Below are 13,187 nucleotides of genomic sequence, written 5' to 3' on the forward strand. Positions count from 1 at the left end.
AATTCGCATATAATAAAACAACCAAGATATGCATAAAAGATGACTAAATGCTCATTAAAAAATAAAGTTTGTAAGATCATACAATGCTAACATCCCAACTATTTATTTCAGATGCACACGCACACATACACACACAAACACACAAGGGGTCACATCAAATGAAAAAATGAGTTCTGAGTCGCCTTATGAGGCTCTTTGATACCACTATCCTTCTTTCCTAGTTCCCACATACCTCTAATCATTTTTCACAGTCACTAACTTGTTCTCTTTTTCTTTTTCTTTTCTTTTTTCTTCTTTTTTCCCCTGAATATAGTCATGATTGATATAGTGAAAATACAAGGAAAGAGATGTTATCTGAGAGATGTGATTGTTATAGTATTGCTGGGAACAGCAGAGGTGAAAGCCAGATTGGAGGCCTTGCTTTTGATAGTGCCAAATGTCAATGGTAATGGGGAAGTGAGATGGGATAAGGCATCAAGCACAAGTCAAGATCTTTTGTCAACAAGCTTAGATTTCTAAGAATGATCTCATAGTTTTGCCATAGTTGACTACTAGGATTCACATACCTAGACCTGTCAAGCTCTTCCATGTCAAGTTACTTATGCAACAAGACCATAGTTATTGTTCATAATAACTATGTTATTATGCATTGTGTACTACCTAAATTGCCCATAATAAGATGATTTTTCAAGACCTGCCGCTATATAGTTTCGGCAAGGAGCACTTAAAGGAACCAATTTATTCGCAGTTCACTCACTTTTTTTTTTCCAGATGCCAAATAAATTCAATTTATATCAATAACACAAAACTATGAAAGAAAAATAACAAATAAAAAAAAAAAAAAAACAATGTCTTAGATGGTTTTAGTAAACTATCTATTTGTTCTATAAGATAACAATAAATATTCTAAGATAAATTTTACAAATCAGGAAGTGGGTAAATTTAAGCAAACTCAGTGTTAGCTCAAATACAGTAAAAAGCTGTAGTAATTCCAAACACTAATAAAGTGAAATTTAAAATGTCCCGGAGTTGATAAAAACAAATTTCTGACAGTTTGAAATAAAGATGCAGATAAATACTCACCAGGACTTTTATTTTGTGGGCTCATCCTTCCAACAGCAAGGCCAAGGCCACTATGGGTCACAGCAGTATTCCTTTGTGAAGTTGATTCAGATGATTCATTTATGCTCTTTGAATCAGGAAGAAGAATTTCATCCATTGATGCACAGAAGGTTTTAATTTGAGAATGAATGTTTTCTTGAACCTGTTTCTGTTGATCAGCAAGGGAGGCCTTACCAGCCATATCAATGATTGCCTCTGCATCTGATTCATCAGCATTCCTTCCTAAACGATTATAGCTGGATATGCAAGGTTTTTCATAAGGAATTAAGTCTAGCATGACAAAAAGAAAAGAAGGCAACTATATGGCAACAAAGGCTGCATCGTGTTCACGTGAAAGCACATGGTAGATTAGAGCATCAATACATGACATGCAGAATATTAATCATGATGTTTGTCTCAATCTTCCAACACTATGAAAGTGAATTACCTCATCAAAGCTCAACAATCATCTATGTTACACGGACTCGGGTGAGGGTGTGTATCTAAGGGTCGGATACTTCAAAACTAAAAATTAAGGATACGTGGATATGGATCCAAATTTGAAAACAGGTACGAGGATACGTTAAATAGTTATTTTTTAAATATATTTATTATATGAAGATGAGTTAAATTGTTAATTTTTAAATATATTTATTATTTTTTTATCTTATGTATTATTTTTATTAATAATATTTTTAATTTATTTTATTTTTAATTGATATATATATATATTATAAATAAAAATATATATATAACAAATTATGTTAAGATAAATAAAAAATAAAAAATGGATGATTTGTTTTATAGATTTTATTAGATTTTTTTTATTATATATGATTTAATTGAATATCTTTCGAGAGAGACAGAAAAGAGATTGATATTCACCGACATAGAGAGGAGAAGAGAGAACAAAGAAGAGAAAAGCGATCGACAAAGAGAAGAGAGAGAAAACAAAGATCGACATATATATATATAGAGAGAGAGAGAGACGAAGACAAAGATTGTCTATAGTGGTGTTCATCGAAGTCGAAGGGGCCATGCTTGTCAAAGTCGAAGGAGAAGTCAAAGCCAACGACACAGGATTGAAGGGGCCACACTTGTTGAGTCGTCGAAGGGAGGATCGAAGCCAGCGATAGGTTCTCTCCTTGCTCTCTCTTTCGTTTTTTCTGCATTTAAGGCAAAATAGAGTCGTATCCACTTGTAAAGAGCCATATCCCGGCCGTATCCCGCACCTGTACTCACGTCGTATAGTGTTGTGTCGACATAGGTACCTCTCAAATTTCAAAGAGTCCGTGTAACGTAGACAATCATAAATACTTGTACACTTATGCCCAGTGTTATTAAAGGCGCAACTAGACCTAAGTCCCATCCAAGTCCAAGGTTTGAGCCTTGTAGTGTTCCAGGCTAGTCGACTTCGATAAGGCGCGCCCAACCGTGCGCCTAGGCCCAAGTCCCATCCAGACCCAAGATTTGCGCCTCGTAGTATTCTAGGCTAGATGACTTCGATAAGGTGCCTAACTGGTCCAAGGCACAATAAGGTCCAAGGCTTGTGTCTTAGGGATTTTTTTTAGTATTGCTTTAATTAATTTTTTTTAAAATCTAACCATTGATTTAATATGGTGCAGCTACAGAAGATCCCTACTTTTATTATAGATGCCAATACATTGGGCATTCAACCCCAAATCAATGATAAAAGAAAAATTACCCTAATTCCTAATCTCTGAAGAACACTAAATGTTTAACATTTCATTTTGTTTATATTGAACCCTATCATTTACTTATATTAATTTTTTATTTTTATTTTTCCGTACAAGGTGCGCCTCACTTCAATGGAGCCTGCTCCTCGGCTTGCACCTTGAGCCTAGGCCCCACAAGACTTTGGCGCCTTGGTGCACCTATCGCCTTTAATAACACTGCTTATGCCAAGTATTGCTATTCTATTATTGGAATCATACGGTTCGCGATTCGAATCGTACAATTCGATTCAATTCAATTCAGTCAGTAATCGATACGAACATGTTGCATAAATCTCAAATAGTTGTGAACCGTGAGTGAATCAATGAATCGATTGATTCACTTTTGATTCGCTGAAATCAATTTTTGACTTCTTTTTTGCTTTTTTATTTTTGAAAAAGAGTTCACACAATTTTTCTAAGGTCTTTACAATTACTATATGCTATCCTTTGACTTTCTCCCTCCCTATTTACTCTCAAAGACTCAAACCTTGAACGAAAAAGGAAAAAAAAATAGAATCTTCTCTCTATATAATATTCTAGGTTTTGATAATCAACTTTATCTAAGTGTTTACAGTTATAAAAGGAATCTTTTAAAGGTATCTAGTGAGAATGGTTGATAACAAATATTTAAAAGGAAAAAGGTAAGGTGGAGATCTTATATTGGAACATGTGTTAACTTCTTATCTATTAGACTACTTTATCATTATTCAAAACAACACTTTTATGAGTTTGAGTCTAAATATTTCATATTATGAGATATATTTAATCCCTAAGTAAGTGTATATATATATTTTTCTATATAATCAAAAAAAAAAAAAAAAGTGACCGAACCTTTACAATTCACAATTCGATTTTATTCGCGATTCGATACAATGCCACTTTGATTCACAATTTGAATCCCGAAAGTTTCAAATCATCACTAGAAATCAAACTACTTCCTCCAAGTTGAATAAGGGAAAAAATAATAATGATGTAAACCAAAAGTTGTTCAAGGTCAACTAAATCTCTTAACTCCTGCTAGTCAAGATCTTTTTGTCATTTAAGCTAAGTTCATTAAGTATTTAATAAGTTAATATTGTCCCATTGGGTAGATTGTTATCTTGAAAGGCATTATGTTAAGAATTTACAAAATAGAATGCATACCCTAATTACAAATTCAAAGCCTTACTACTAGATTTCTTGGTAGAAACAAAAATTATATATTGCTCAAATTGAAATACCATAAGATTATTGTCGATAATAGATACTTCAGGAATTCAAGATGAATTTGCCTCTTATTATGACCTTTCCAGAATACATGACACCATTTTCAATACATTAACAATTGTTAAAATTTCTTCTTTTTCAAGGCCACAAAACTCAGGTCAATCAAGCATTAATGCATTCATAACTTTAAAGCACGAAACACAGGTGTTGTGAAAGGCAAAAGCAGGCTCGGGACAAGAGTAACATGAACAATGGTTAACTCAATAACCAAATGATATGAACCTCGTGTAAAGAAAGAGGCGATTTATATCAGCCTCAAATTGAATGTGCCTTGGATTTCTAGCAAATGTGGGACTTTTTGCAAGAATTCTCACAGCCTGATAGCAAAATGAAGAAACAGAAAAACCTTATTAAGAAGATGATGGAAAGATTGAACAGCAACAATGTTTAGGACTAAAGCAGGGGGGGCCACATTTAACATATGGGGGAATCTATCAACTAACAAATTCTGCAGTACTGTAACAAGATAAATTATCCCAAATTGGATGCAGATGCCATGTTGTAATTTTGTGGCCAACCCAATGGGGTCATTGATATTGTAAATACATATTTGGAATAAGGAGGTGAAATCTGTTAGTTGGTAGGAAAACTCCCAAAACATGCCTAAATATAACACAAGTATTCAAAATCTTGGCATGAAGGCATCTAAAGCAGTGGTATTGAGCATACTCTATATAACTCTTTGTCCCACATGTAACCATAAATTTATATTAAAAAATAAATAAATAAATAAATAACATTGGAGATAAAGGTGCAACAATGAGTAAGGTTAATTCACAGTGGCGGGAAGTGAATAAGAGGTAGTGACAAATTAAAGTATGGAAGCTCAAGCTGCTCCACTATTTATGTATCATCTCAAATATGGATTCTTCGAAAAAACCACCTACTTCTAAATTCTAATGAGTAAAACCCCCTTGAATGTAATGAAGACAATTGATTCAAGTTAACAAACCAAGTGGATGGTGTGGTTTGCTTCCACAAAAGAACCTTTAATAAAAAGGTGTATGTGCGATTAAAATATATAAACTCCTTCTCTTTAGAATCTTTTGGTGCAAAACATATCACGTTAAAAACCTAGCCAAAGGTTAAACAACATGGCTCTAAATTGTGGTACTAGGAGACATAACTGTAAGGGTCACAGTGTAACAGTATCAAGTATCAAGCGATACACAAGCTGTTGTTGGACTGAAAAACAAAATCAAAAAATGAAGAAAAACTATTCATCATATTTTGATTGGCCAAAGCTAATTTCATTTCCCCAGCAAATAATAAATAAATAAATTTTGCAAATTTATTACATTTTTGTGTGTGTGTGTGTGTATGTGTGTGTTTCTCACATAATAGTTTCCTATGTACGTGAGGTTGTTATCCGCATCAATAGAACATAGTTTATTTCTCTTTTTGTCCCTTTTCACATAAATGTTCAAGTGACCTAACATGTTTCCCCCACTCTGTACTTGTCCCACCAATTACAAAACCTTTGTGTTCTTATCATTTCCTATACAAATTCTAACTAGTGACAATTGTCCATAAGATTACAGGTGGCCCTCGCTTTAGATTGCCCAACCCATCTAGTGGTCTTATGTATACATCAATCTTCTAGTGGTCTTATGTATATGTTAAAATATATCATCACCTACCACCTCCACTCAACTCACCTACCACACACACTCACCTACTCCCCAATCCTCTCCTATATAATGAGTACCTCACCATCTGTAATTAACACATCAATCAATAAATCAATCAATAATACATCATTTTTAACAGTATACATCAATCTTACACATCTACATCAATCATACTATTCATTATTTTTCTTCCTAACCAATTTTATTTTTCAAAAGCAAGTAAAAATCTTCATTTTTTACCATAAACTTATAAAATTTTCGGTAAATATATCCACCCAGGTTTATAAAATATACAATTGATTCCCTCACATTTTGAAAATTACATTCCGCTCTTTAAGGTTCCAAATCTCATTACAATGCCCCCTATTAACCCACAATCAACTAACGAATTTTGATGACATCATCATCAAAAATTTCAAAAATACCAATTTTAACCTTAATAACCCAAACCCAAACCCAAACCTAAACCTAATCCCCAACCCTAAAAATAATAAGATGTGTTATGATGGAAGAAAACAAAGAACGAAAAGAGGGGTGAGGCCAGCGATGGTTTGCAATGTTGTTGGGTGGAGGTGTATCGGTTGCTACGATTGAGGAATTGCTGCGTTGTTGTGCTAGGGGTTGTGTCTCTCTGGAATGGTTTGTCGATCAATTTTTTATCTCTTAAAACTTGTGATTGTTTGTAGGATGGCTACAATGGTGAATGTAGTGGTTTGATGATCGATTCAGTGTTGGTTGAGGGTGGAATGGGGGTGGGGATCACAAGGGAGGATGGATGAGTGATGGTAGAGGATAGGGGTTGTGGGGAGAGTGGAAGAGGATTGGGGGTGGCAGGGGAGGGTGAATGAAGGATGAGGGGTGGTATGGAAAGGTGGGAGTTAGCAGTTGAGGGTTAGGGGAGAATGGTGGCAACCCCTTGTCCCAAATCTTACTCACAAATACTTACAAGTTGTTTGAAACTTTGACGTAACGCTTCAGTGATGTAAGATTTGCTATGTTTAAAGTTGAATTATTGGGCCACCACTTTCCCTCACACGATACAGCATGCTCACATCCTCAAATTCCTCTTCTACCTCAAATCAATTTGGGGATTTCTCTGGTAATGATAGGAATTGGGGGTAGCCATAGGTTTCACACAATTTCCACTAACAACGGCGTTGCGTTGTTGGGGTTGTTGTCGTGGAATTTGTTGGTGGATGATGGCAGTGTTGTGACAATGGGTGTTGGCAACTGCACTGTTAGCCATGGATAATGAATAGCAGTTGGAGGTGGTTGGGTGCAGTGGACGGGGAAGTAATGAAAAATGGTTGGAGGTGGTTTGGTGGCACTGTTAATCGTAATGTTATATAATTTTGAAGTAACAGCAGTTCAACCAACTTATAGTTGCCTCTAGTTTTCCTCAAAACAAAACCATTTTAATCTACTTACCCCATATAAATTTTAACAAATTGAAGCAAAGAAAATACTAGCCTTACTTTTCCACTCAATGCACACCACCATAGGCACATATAAAAAGGAAGGGACCTCAATCCAAAGAGATTAAAACCATGAAATACAGCATAATAACTAGTCACTGTTTCTATTGTACTTGGGTTAAAAAAAATTGAGAAATTAGCTTAAAAAGCTCCGCAGAAATATTTTTGTAGGAAAATGAAAGTAGTAAATTTGTAAGTACATTCGTTCATTTGCCGGGCCCAAAGTCCAATCCTTGTCGCAAACAAATTGGGGGCTCGGTAAATATCCGATTTACATTACGAACAAATATAATAATAAACCCTTAATTTGGATGTTCATAGTTATGTGTGGGTATGCCAATTAAACTAGTTTTGAATGTAAAATGAGTAGTTCAACCAAACAGAAAGAGAAAGAGAAAGAGAAATGAATTGGAAGCAATTTCAATCAATTGCAAGCATTGTCCAGAAAGAATCATAGATATATACCAATAATCAAATAAAATTAACAACAAATGTGTAAAGCATTCATATATATATATGCCAATAATCAAATAAAATCAACAACAAATTTGTAAAGCATTCATATATATATATATATATATAGAGAGAGAGAGAGAGAGAGAGCGAGCGAGAGTACCTCTTGAAATTTCTGGAAAAGAAAAGCCATGAGATGTGTGTTTCTGTTCTCTCTGTATCTCTCGGAACTGAAGCTGGGGTTTGGGTTTTAGAGGCACCAAACCAAACCTTGTTCGGATCGGAGCCCCAAACCGACGCCACGCATCGGATTCGGGTTGATCCGAGGTTCCATTGTTCCACTGAATTTGGGTTGGTTCAATCCAAATCTGCTAGCATTGTTTGAGAAAAACGAGTTCAATTGCCTTGAGTTGAGTTGAATTGCATTGAGTGGCTTAGAGCACCACATCAGTATCAACAAACATATAGATTTTGGTTAAATATAGTTAATAAATTATAAAATTCTTATTGTATCAGTCTTAACAAATTATCTTAAACTAATTTTTGATTAATTTTGTTACAGGACATCGTTACATATAGTGATATACTATTTACAGGTTATACAATGTTTTATTATTTATTCTTAAGGGTGACGTCACATCCTGTCAAACGACCGGTTGTTGCACATTTATTTATATTTATTTTTTTAGGAATATAAAATTGCATAGATATATCCTATGTACTTTAGATGTCCGGCCAGACAATCGCTATTGGGCACAAATTTATTTATTTTTAAATAAAAAACTACGCATATATAACAATACAAAATTAGCTTCTCCTATACTACTTTGTCTACTTTTTAACAATACAAAATAAATATTTTTCAAAATTTAATTTTAAAATAGAGGGTCTAATATCCTGTGTTTATACCAAAAATACTAGCTAAAATAGAAAAGTAGCTTTTTAGTTATAATTTAACACAAAATTTGTTGAGACTGGTGTGGATTAACATTGGCAAATTGATTAAGCCTTCGCTTGGGAAGAATTTTTTTAACCTGATTTGTTAGTTTTTTTTACTATTTTAGCATAGTCCAAAAAGTTTCGTTTGAAATAAACTTTTGACTTTTTTTTATAGTTTTGTAAAAAAAAATGAAATAATTATAGTCTGAATGTGACATTTTATCTTATTAACTTTTTAACTTATTTTATCTTTTTAGTTTCAACCATCTTACCAAACAAAACTTAAAATTTATCAATTTACCTATAACCCGCTTACACAAATGCAAAATTATTTTATACTGAACTTTTTAAAATTCTAATGCCAGTAGTTGGGTGGCACTTATCATTTTCATTGTATAATTTTTCTTAATTTGATTATTTTGCTTATTACTTTGTAAAATATAATTTTGAATAATATGTATATTTGATTAATTTGTGAGTTTTTTTTTTTTGTCAATATTTAGAATAAATCATAATTTTTAAAAGAAAACACAAAAACAAAAATGAAAAAACCAAGGTTGTATATTAAGTCACTTTTTTTTTTTTTATTTTGTATTTCTACTTGTCCAACTTACTCAAACTATTGGCTTAAAATAGTCAAAATATTCAACTAACTTGTCAATTTTAAGAATAAGTTGGTGCCAGATTCAATATGTCAAAATTAAATTTGTTTATGAATTTTTCACAAAACCAACCGAAATCAACTTGTGCGCACCCTTATTTGTGGGACAAAAGTCCAATAAAAATAAATATATAAAAAAAAATGAAAAAATATCATATAAATACTTAGAAATTAGTGGAGTTTAAGTGAGTTGTGTTTCTAGTGCAACTAATTGCAAAATTTCTACTAATTTGAAATTAATTTTTCCATTTTCATTTATCTATATTTCCCTACAAAAAGGGTAAAATAATAAATTATTTTGAACAAAGAGTAAAGTAGAAATAATCTTACCAAAAGTTAACAACATATTAATGAAGTTAAATTTTCTATACATATCCATGGAGATGATGATATTATTACTGAAAATTATGAATAACCACTCTATAAGTTTTTGTTAGAGTTCTAGTACACAAAAAGTTCGCTTACCCCCCCTCTCTCTCTCTCCCCCCTCCCTCCCACATGTCATCTTAGATTTTGAACGACACTACCTTGGCAAATCACAACCACCATTGTTATTATCACCGATTTCTTCATTAGATTGTTTATGCACCGTCACCTTCACTTGACTTCAATGACCTCATACAACGACTACTGCCTTACGACTTTGTTCACGTATAATCTCTACCACCTTCATTTCAAACATTCTACCACCAACGCCATCTTATTGCTTCTTCGTCTACTTCTATGGTCCAGATTTGTATTGGTTTCTCTTTATCTTTTTCTTTCTTTATTTCTCTCTCATTCATTGCTTTGTTAAAAAATATGTAAATTCAAAGTCACATAGTGAAATACAAACATAATAAAATACACAATGAAATTGCACTGTGTCTCAGTGAATTTTCACTGTGCGAGTTAATGAAATTTGGCTTTCTGCACCCAATGATATTTTAACTAAATATTAAAAATTGTTAAAAGGAAAAGAAAATGCAAAAATGCATTTTTTTGTGTGTTTTTTAGAGGTAATATCATTTTGCTCCCTAAATTTTCATGTATTTTTCAATTTGACCCTCAAATTTCGATTAATATCAATTTTCACATAAACTTTTCAAAATTTTGATCAATTTGGCCCCTGTCGTCACATTCTATCTATAATTAGACGAAACAAAATTGTTTCATAGCTCGAAATTTCAGAGGCTTTAGTGCCCTGAATGCCAAAATGACGTCGTTTTGCGTTTTGGGCATTTTTTTCCCTTTATTTTCTCTTTAAAATAAAGAGGCGAGAAAATAAAGAGAGAAGGAACAAAGAGAAGAGGGAGGAAAAGAGAAAAAAAAAAGAAGAGAGGGGGAACAGAGAGAGAGAGATATATATATACAAATCTATGTGTGTATACACAGATCTATGTATACACACAGAGAAAGGTCGCAATGGACAACGGTGATGGCTGCGCTGGTGGGTGAAAGGTTTGTGTAAGGTCCCGGTGTCCCACATCGGGAATAGAGGGGGAGTTCATAGGCTATAAAAGTAAAAATCTGAACCCTTATCTAATATCGAGGCCTTTTCCCAGGTGGTGAAATCCCTAATAGAACCCCCAATTAAGCATACTTAAGCTGGAGTAGTTCTGAGATGGGAGACCCACTAGAAAAAAATAAATCCATACGGGCGTGGCCTACTGGGAAGAACAAATCCGTGCGGGCGTGGCCCAAAGCGGACAATATCGATGATATGTGAAAGGTTGGGGCATTACAGTTTGCAAAGGTGATGGCGGCGCTGATGGGTGGGAATTCCGGCTCTCTCTCTCTCTCTCTCTATTCCCTCTCTCTCTTCTCTCTCTCTCTGATCCCCCTCCCTCTTTTCTTTTCCTCCATTTTTTATCCTTCTCTCTTCTTCCTCCTCTTCTTCTTTTCTTCTTCTTCTTTCTATTTCATAGAGAAAACAGATAGAAAAGTAAGGAAAGAAGAAGAAAAAAAAAAACGTGCCAAAATGACGTCGTTTTGGCACTTCGAACCATTCGAGCCACAAGTTATTCGAGTTACCTAGCGGGACTATTGGACGAAATGTGCTGACGTGACACCAAAATTCATTTGAAATTTTATTTTACCCCCAAACTATAAATTAAAAATCAATTTGTCCCTCAAATTAAAAATCAATTTGCCTTCCAAACTATACCTTAAAAATCAATTCGCCCTCTACGTCAGCACATTTCGTCCAATTGTAGACAAAATGTGACGGCAGTGGCCAATTTGATTAAAATTTCAGAAGTTTGGGTATAAAATTGATATTAATCGAAATCTTCGGATCAAATTAAAAAATTTATAAACATATGAGGGGCAAAATGATATTTTTCTCGTGTTTTTGGTGTCCCCACGTGCACTGATAGGATATGATATAAAAATCTCAACAAAATATGCATGGATGCTTCATTTCAAGACCCTTTTGAAGCAATAAGTCCTACAAAATAGTTAATCCTAATCCTAAAGGAAATCTACTATAAAAATAATTACAGATTTAAAAAAATTAGGGTAAATTACAAATACACCCCTTAATTTTACTTAAAATACGAATTGCTCCCTGTGGTTTGAAAAATTATAAATACCTCCCTGTCATAATTTTTTATTTAACAGAATTAATTGAAAAAGTGAAATTTCTAACTGTTCACCAATACAATAATAAAATTATCTGAATTATTAATTGAAATAAAATTTTAGTATTATTAAAAGCTGTTAATTAACTTAGTGATTTATTAATAAAAGGACATATTTGTTATAAATTAGAAACCTTAGGGAGCATAATGTAATTTCTAAAATCACAGGGGATAATTTGTAATTTAAGTAAACCTCATTGCTGCAAAAAGGTCATTATTTATTCTAAAGGCTTACGACTTGACCTCAATCCTATTGAACTTTTGCCCTTCCTAATAAGATTTGGGTTAAACCTGGGCCAAGGTGTTGAAGCTTGGCCTGCAAGCCCAACAAAAAATATAAAAAATAAAGAAAAAAAAAAGTTCAAAAGCCTGAATATCGGCTCATTGCGCTTAGGATGCGAGTCGGCTCATTAGCCTGTTTGGGAAAACCCGGCCCATACTTTTTAATAACAGATTTCGATGATATAACCAATATACAATAGATATGAGACAAAAGATGACAAATGGTTTGTGCTACTCATTTATCATTGTGTTAATACATGTTAGATAATGTGCACCTGATAACTATTGAACATTATTAATTAACCAATAATATATATAGTTCTAATATTATGAGATTGTGCTCCTCATTTATCTTTGTTTAAATACATGTTGGATAGTGTCGATCCTAATATTACTTATATATGGTTGGGACAACTATCTTTCTATCTCGTTTGTAAATCTTTTTTATTATAATATAACATCAATGACTGTGGACATAAATTTTACTTTTGGAATAAATCTCATATCTTTATGTGCGCATCTGATTTTTGCATTAAGATTACAACTTTCACACTGTCAAAACTCACAATTGTCTAAAAAAAATATTTAATAATCAGTCCTAGTTATGGTAAGGTATTGCAAAGCTACAACTAGGCTGTGATAGAGAGATGGTTGAGAAAAGGGGATAAGTATCTCCGAAGGAGGTGAAGAATTGGTAGCCATGGGAGAAGAGTAAGATTCACAGTTGGAAATTCTTGCTTTAGCAAAAATTTCTAAAGCATACTTATGTTGAGACAGAAACAAGAAATATTTCATAACTCTTTCATGGAGAAAACAGAGCACATATGCTTAATAAGAGTTGCAATTTGAGCTAAATCATTGCCAAAAATAAAAATCTCATCTATATAGACTAGCAATAGTGTGATACGATGAATAAACAAGGAAAAATCACGGTGGTTATTTGTAAAACCAGTGGACAGAATAAATGAGGAGAAGGTTGAATACCAGGCCCTTAGAGCCAATTTAAGACCATACAGGGCTTT

At 33.4% G+C, this 13,187-nt stretch overlaps 1 protein-coding gene across 3 annotated transcripts in view; it reads right to left on the bottom strand.

Annotated features, from left to right (window-relative positions):
• LOC114266110 (uncharacterized) overlaps nt 1-8,121 on the bottom strand; it is a 45,834-nt gene extending 37,713 nt beyond the window's left edge. The window contains exons 1-3 of one of the 3 annotated variants that reach the window (XM_082891836.1): nt 7,826-8,098; nt 4,326-4,420; nt 1,084-1,358 (exon numbers count right to left, since the gene is read on the bottom strand). In XM_082891836.1, the coding sequence (XP_082747962.1) occupies nt 1,084-1,358; nt 4,326-4,420; nt 7,826-7,855 (400 nt within the window). In that variant the 5' untranslated portion in view covers nt 7,856-8,098. Of the gene's footprint in view, nt 1-1,083; nt 1,359-4,325; nt 4,421-7,825 lie in introns of all 3 variants that reach the window. The other 2 variants (XM_082891839.1, XM_082891837.1) reach the window with 2 other exon arrangements.
• Between the last annotated feature and the right edge of the window lie 5,066 nt (nt 8,122-13,187).

This window comes from Camellia sinensis, chromosome 10, assembly GCF_055761805.1.
Source record: "Camellia sinensis isolate YWXY chromosome 10, ASM5576180v1, whole genome shotgun sequence".
In the NCBI taxonomy this organism is placed as follows: domain Eukaryota; kingdom Viridiplantae; phylum Streptophyta; class Magnoliopsida; order Ericales; family Theaceae; genus Camellia; species Camellia sinensis.